The sequence below is a fragment of the Poecilia reticulata genome, linkage group LG19, assembly GCF_000633615.1.
Source record: "Poecilia reticulata strain Guanapo linkage group LG19, Guppy_female_1.0+MT, whole genome shotgun sequence".
Taxonomy (NCBI): Eukaryota; Metazoa; Chordata; class Actinopteri; order Cyprinodontiformes; family Poeciliidae; genus Poecilia; species Poecilia reticulata.
In genome coordinates, this window is record NC_024349.1 from 22,933,201 (window position 1) to 22,939,713 (window position 6,513).

Consider the following 6,513-nt stretch of genomic DNA (forward strand, 5'->3'; position numbering starts at 1 on the left):
GATCTGGAATTTATTTTCCTTTTTGCAGATTTTTGGTGGTACGTCTATTTTTTTCTCTTCTTTTTTGGGGGGGATTTTTTTTTTTCATTTTGGATTGGGACATTGGATTGAAATGGGGGGATATTTTCAGGACTTTGTTTATTTGAGGTTACGGGACTCTATTGTGGACATTATTCTGATTAAGACAAACTGACATTTATTTATATATTGTACCGACATAAACTGTGAGTGATTTAAATCTAACCTTTTTGAGGGATTTTTGATTACAGATCTGCTATTTATCAGCATAACTATTATTATTCTTTGTGCTATGGATTTTTGAATAAATCATTGTTACTAAAAATCAACAAATTTTTAGCAACAAAAATTCTGAAAATTTTTGTTTTAGCAAAACAAAAATTTGGTTGGATATTTATTTTCTTATTAAACTAATAGATGTAACATATTTTACCTGACTCTCTTTAAATCAATCATTTGAAGTGGTCCTTACGGCTTTCCAGAGCTGAATGTATTAGAACAGGGTAAAAAACTTACAGTGGTGATATGTACTCTTGTAAAATGACTTGATCTTTAAATGGCACAACAGAAGTGTCATTTATGCTGTAGTTGTTTGTATCAGGTGCATTTTTGGTTTAAAAAGGTTTGTTCATTAAATGAAGAAACTCACAGTGGGAAAAAGAGCCAGAAATTTGACCCAAGTAAGAGTAGCAATAATTCATAATATTTCAGTATCAGAAATATCAAAAATGCATAATTCAAATATTACTGGTGATGTATCTATATATTTGAGCCGGAATGTATATTTTTGATCATATGTGTACCTGAGAATATCCCCAAAAAATTCAAACTTGTCCACTTGATTTTATTTTTTTAACTCTTCATTTTTGATTATGCTTTAAAACGCCTAACGTAGCATATTAATGCCCATCCATGACTGTGATGACTTCTCAGTCTATCTTTTAAAACATATAAAATTCTGATGTTTTGTTTTGTTAGATTAACTACAAATTAATTTGTATATGCTCATATTCATGTTTAATTTGGATCATTACAATAGAAATAAACCTACATATTGTCACGTATAGCTTTTCTACATATATCATATTACATTGTCATCACAGCAGCACGTGCCCTTCTGTTGCTCCGCGCGCTCGGACACCTCTGCAACCTTCTTAGAATGTGTGGGCATGCGCAATGGCTTCGAACAGGTGCATGACGTCCATCCATTCTTTGTCAACATGGAAATGAAACACAGTCTGCGTTCATTCCGCCGACTGTTGCGCAGGTGCAAGCACACAGGGAGGCCGACTCAGTTAGCATTATATCAGAAGTAGTGTCTACCGACTGGGAGAAAATAAGGCGCACGAGCCTGTCGCGTGCGGAACGTTCGGAACGAGGTGCAGTCCTGAAATTGGACAGTAAATGATTCTGATGGGTGGTAATGGGATTTATCTACGCGGACCCTCAAAGAGCCAACAAATTACGTCAATAGTTGAATTAGCAAACAACAAACTGTATGTACCACATGCTGAGCAACAAAGAGGAAAGGCTTAGCTTGTGTACCCGTATGAGAGCTACCCACTGATATGAACTAAGCACGACGTTCAGCCATGGCAGAAGAGCGACGTGCCGATGCGCTCACCTGCCTGCCCCCCGGGCACCTGTATCCGGACTCTTCCCGCCTTTGAGATGCAGCAGGACGGTCAGAGCGTTCACCGGTGGTCGTCTGTCAGTTGCTGAGGCGCAGCGGAGCTTGTGTGCCGTCACTTCAGCAGCAGCCCCCCTCGCAACACACACACACACACACACATACACAGCTATCTTTACCTTGCCTACAACGGCGCGCGTGCCCTTACTAACGGCTCCATTGACCAAAGGGGCCGCCTCTACGCACCGGTACGGTTTCCAAAGGGAAGCCCGAGAAGCCTCGGTGATGTAAAAACGCGTGTTTAGCTCTAATAGATCTGAGCGAAGTTAAAGGTCCGTCGGCTGGCGTCGACGGGAACCCATATAGGAGCCGCAAACCGAAGAGACGGACTTGCAAATGCTTTGCAAATGTGCGCGGCAAATGATTATGGTGACATCTAGTGGTAGAAATTGTAGCTACACCTATAAATCCACTTTGGGTTAGGCTTTTTTTTAAATTCCACTTAGATCTTTATTGTGAAGAGACTTTTATAGATACAAATTATTTACAATTTTAGAGAATCAACAGATACATACAGTTACTGTCCGAAAACAAACAAACAGAAAAAGAGATATGTTGATTTGCATGCACATTAGACAATTAAATATTGAGACTGTGTCCAGTGGCCAGTGCAGGTGCTCTCTTGATAAATGTTTTGATTGGTGGGTTGGGGGAACTGGGTAGCTGATTAGATTCAGTCTGGGCTCATTCACCATGTGCCAGCATAGTCGGAGCTGCAAGACAAAAAAAAAGGCAAACCCTGTAAAAATACCTAGTATATATAAAATCACACCCTTCTCTTTATATTGTGTTTTACTGATTGATTTTAATAACTGATGATTTCCACTACACAGCATAAGACTGTCCTTGTACATACTGCATTTCTACCTTGACCGATTAAACTGACTTTAGGCATGAAAATGGTCATTATTTCTAAACATCAGTGTCTGCTCTTTGGGTGAATCCCCCATGTTTTCTCACCGTGGCTCGCCATCTTGGTCAGAATTTGCGCCCAGCAGCAGCCAGGCTACTGCCTCCTCAGGGGAAGATCTCTTTCCATACCTGGAGAGAAAGAAAAGAAAAATCAAACACTTGCTTGTAATGACCGCAATCAAACATCAGTGGGAAAGTCTCCAATGTCCTCCTTCTCTTTGCTTTACAAAGCCTGGAGGCATGACCTCCATCAACACTGTTATGAATTTCAACCTTGGGGAATACGTTTTTTTTTCCCCGTCCGCCCCAACTTTGCTCATCAAGCTGTGAACAAAGATGGGTAAACTGCACACACTCCCATGACGCCTTTGTGCATGCCCTGGCAATCTCGTGCAGTCCAATCACAAATGAGATGTGCAATTATCTGAAAAGGAAATAAGGGTTTTCAAGTTCACCGGCTGGCAGGTGGACTGGTCTTCTCTGACTGTGTGCTGGAGAGCAAACCGTACGTCTGCCTGGGGCGTGAGGCGGCTGCACTGGCAGATCCAGGCAGTTTAATTACAGAGAAAAAGAGGCTAATGCTAAGACTATACACAGCTTCCATCACAGGACAATTACACAACCAGGAAGCTAAATAAACGCTCTGGTTTTATTCAGTCTTTTCACCCAGCATGAAGCAGTGATGAGGCACTGAAGGCGTCCAGTTTGGCCAGCATCAGTATTTCACGCCTCACAATTTAGATGGCATGGCATGACTTTAGAAATACTAACCCAGCAGTTAGTTTCAGTTGTTTCTGAAACTAAGCCCAACTCTTAGTGGAGGTTTTAAAACAAGATGAGGCGAAGAAATCTTAGGACATGAGGTCATTCATTCCCCAAGACGAAGTTGAGATTGTGTTAGGGGTGATATGGCCCTTTGTCCAGAGAAGCATAGCCTGGGGCCAACACAAGGCAATAAAATAGTTGTTTTCCAGTACCTAAACATGTTTTCTATTGCTTATCTGGACATGTGGTCAAAGCAAGTAAAGTTGATTATTTGGATATGATTTTAGTTATGGCTAAGGGCCAGGGAGTCTCGGCTACTTTGATCATGAACTTACGCCTTTAAACTGGTCAGACATTTGATGGATTATTCTGCTGTTTAAAACACAACCTCTGAATTATCAAAACTGCGTTCTGTTTGTCAAAAACATTTTATTTTTGCATTAGGCTGACATTAAAACAGATATGCTGACTGATCAGACAGGTGTATCTCAAAATACGGCAGCTTGAAAATATAGTGGTTCATTGAAAAAAAAGTTATTTTTCTTATCAACCAGTTTTTTACCCATCTAAATCAATTAGTAGCATTTTTCAGTTCAAATTTTTTTCTGTAAGATAATAAAGGTTGCTGTAAATAATTTGTTTGTTTGTTTGTTTGTTTGTTTGTTTGTTTGTTTGTTTGTTTGTTTGTTTGTTTGTTTGTTTCAGAAGAGGCTCTGTAGTGTTGGAGGTGGTGATGTTGGGTGGGCTTTATAGGGACTGAAGAAGGTTCTCAATGTAAAATGAATCCTATCTGTACTTTTTTTGTAAGAATAAATCATCTAACTGGTGTTAAAATAATTTTTTTGCTTTTCTTCATTTTCATGAAATAGAAGCATACAAAATAATGACAAAAGAACCTTTTCAACAAAGTGATCTTCTGGACTGACCTTTGTCTGGTGATGAGGTTGATGTAATGCCTGACCGCTGTGTGGTACTTGGCCCACTCCTCCGGCGAGGCGTTGCCGTCGGGTTTCTCCGGTTTGGGAGGGTAGGCGTCCGCGAAGCCGCTCCAACACACCAGCAGGCAGACGACCAGAGCCGCGAACATCACCCACGATCTCAGCATTTTGGCCATCTGAGAAGTGAGGCTTGGGTTAGGCTTCCAGGGTCAACTTTTTTTTTCTTTCTTTTTTTACATCATCATCAACCAAAAAAATAAATAAATCAAAAGTCGAAATACGACTTTTGCTTCAAATTGAATCCAGCATGTAGTTAATCTGACAGTAAGTTGAGCATACAACACGCAAAAAGAACACTTTCCGCAAATAAATAATCAGTGAACAGAGTGAAAACTTACAGTTGGACTTGTCCTGTGGTTCGGTCACCTCGGTGCTCCTGTCCTGTCCTGCTCTCCTCTTCGGTCCGTGGCGTTATATAGCGTGGAGACCGGTACCTGATGCGCTGTGGGAACTTAACCACACCCCTCCGCTGGAACAGCGGCGCGTAAAACGCCACGTTTATCCGCACGAAACTTATCAGCTCACGCTCAAACTCGAACGTCAGCGAATGCATCACTTTATTTATGATTAAGACGCAATACCGAGAAAGCCACGGTTTTAATTGAAGGCTTAATTTGTGTGTGTGTGTGTGTGTAATGAATGTTTAATTGAAATGTGGCGAAGTGTGAGGCTGTTAACAAAAACGTGACAAATTAATTTTGCTCCTGTATTTTCATATTTTTTATTCAATTGTGGAGGAAAGAAGTTGAAATATTACAGATGGAACATGGGTAATTATTTCAGCGCCACGGACAGCGCAAGAACAGCTTATTAAAATCAATACACCTCCTGTTGGAAGCTGAATTCTCGTGTAGGTTAAGAGCAGATGACCTCACAGTAATAAGCTTCGTGCTCATCTACAGTAATGCTTCTTACTCAGCAGAGTTATGGAATATGAGAAACAAGATGCGCACATCATTTTTTTTAAAATACTGGATCAGTGTGACTGCGACTTCTGACTAGATGGGAATCGAACCTGTGTTGTTTTTACTTGACACGCGCCAGAAATGATTTTTGTTTTGTGATTAAGCGCCGTGTAATGTAACTGAATGGGAAGCAAAACGGTCCACACACATGCACTCACACAGTCGTGTTTTCATGACTTGTGGGAACTTTACATTGACTTCCATTCATTTTCTATCCCTAACCCTAAACTTAACCGTCACGTCACAACCCTTAACCCAAAAACACAATTTCCTCTCATGAGGACCAATAAAATGTCCCCATAAGGAGCAGTAGTCCCCAGAACCCCACATAGTAGACAGACATGACATAGGTCCCTACCAGGATATAGAAACCTGGTTCACACCCACACACACACACATACACACACCTGACAGAGCCCGCTCTGGAAAAGACCCACTAACTTTTTATTACGTAATTTATCAGAACCAATGGAATTTGTTTTTCAACCTCAGTTTTGTGCTTTTTTCACAAACAGATGGATTTTATAAAGACCGATTCAATAAATTTGAATATTATAGAAAAGTCCATTTATTTCAGGAGCTTTATCATTAAGTGAAACACTTTATATAAATTAATTTCACACAGTTGGATGTTTGAAAGCCTTTATTTCTGTTAGTTGTGATGATTTTTCACCTGTGGCTAATAGATACATGACATTTTATATTATAAATTAAAATTTTACATCAGACAAATATATAAAAAAAACACATTTTAGAATACAAAAATGTGGGTTTAATAAAACTATGCTTAATATCTGGTTATGTTCCAAAGGTACTTTTAATCTGACAAATGAGCCTCAATGACTGACTGTATGTACTGTAGAGATAAAAAAAAAAAAAAAAAGAATTGCTCTTTAATGCTAACACTGGATGATGGGTTCTAAGAGAAAAGTTGTGATTAGTTTGTTATATAGAGAGTAATTCTGTCCATATTGAACCAGTCTAGATATTTGTCTTTTTAAGCTTATGTCAATTTAAACAGGCCCAAAAATAAATGCATATTTTTTATTGTTTTTTTTACTAACAGAGAAAATGGTTCAAAAATATCCCATAGAACATCACTTCTTACAATGAAATGATGCAGATCAGGTTTGACCAATCTAAGCTTTTACTTATTTATTTTTAA

The 6,513-nt window shown here is 39.3% G+C and overlaps 1 protein-coding gene across 1 annotated transcript; it reads right to left on the reverse strand.

The window, feature by feature from the left end:
* Positions 1 to 2,118: 2,118 nt before the first annotated feature.
* On the reverse strand, positions 2,119 to 4,832 carry pyyb (peptide YYb). Its single transcript, XM_008437851.2, has 4 exons — positions 4,722 to 4,832; positions 4,312 to 4,499; positions 2,669 to 2,749; positions 2,119 to 2,421 (listed from the first exon to the last, which is right to left on the reverse strand). The coding sequence occupies exons 2-4, from the start codon at positions 4,497 to 4,499 to the stop codon at positions 2,397 to 2,399; spliced, it is 294 nt and encodes a 97-aa protein (XP_008436073.1). The 5' UTR covers positions 4,722 to 4,832; the 3' UTR covers positions 2,119 to 2,396.
* Between the last annotated feature and the right edge of the window lie 1,681 nt (positions 4,833 to 6,513).

What these genes read in the sequence shown, in the direction of transcription:
- pyyb (XM_008437851.2), bottom strand. Translation starts at nt 4,499, where the DNA reads ATGGCCAAAATGCTGAGATCGTGGGTGATGTTCGCGGCTCTGGTCGTC. An exon ending in AACCTCATCACCAGACAAAG is followed by an intron (nt 2,750 to 4,311) that starts GTCAGTCCAGAA and finishes CTTTCTCTCCAG; the next exon opens with GTATGGAAAGAGATCTTCCC. An exon ending in GACCAAGATGGCGAGCCACG is followed by an intron (nt 2,422 to 2,668) that starts GTGAGAAAACAT and finishes TTTGTCTTGCAG; the next exon opens with CTCCGACTATGCTGGCACAT.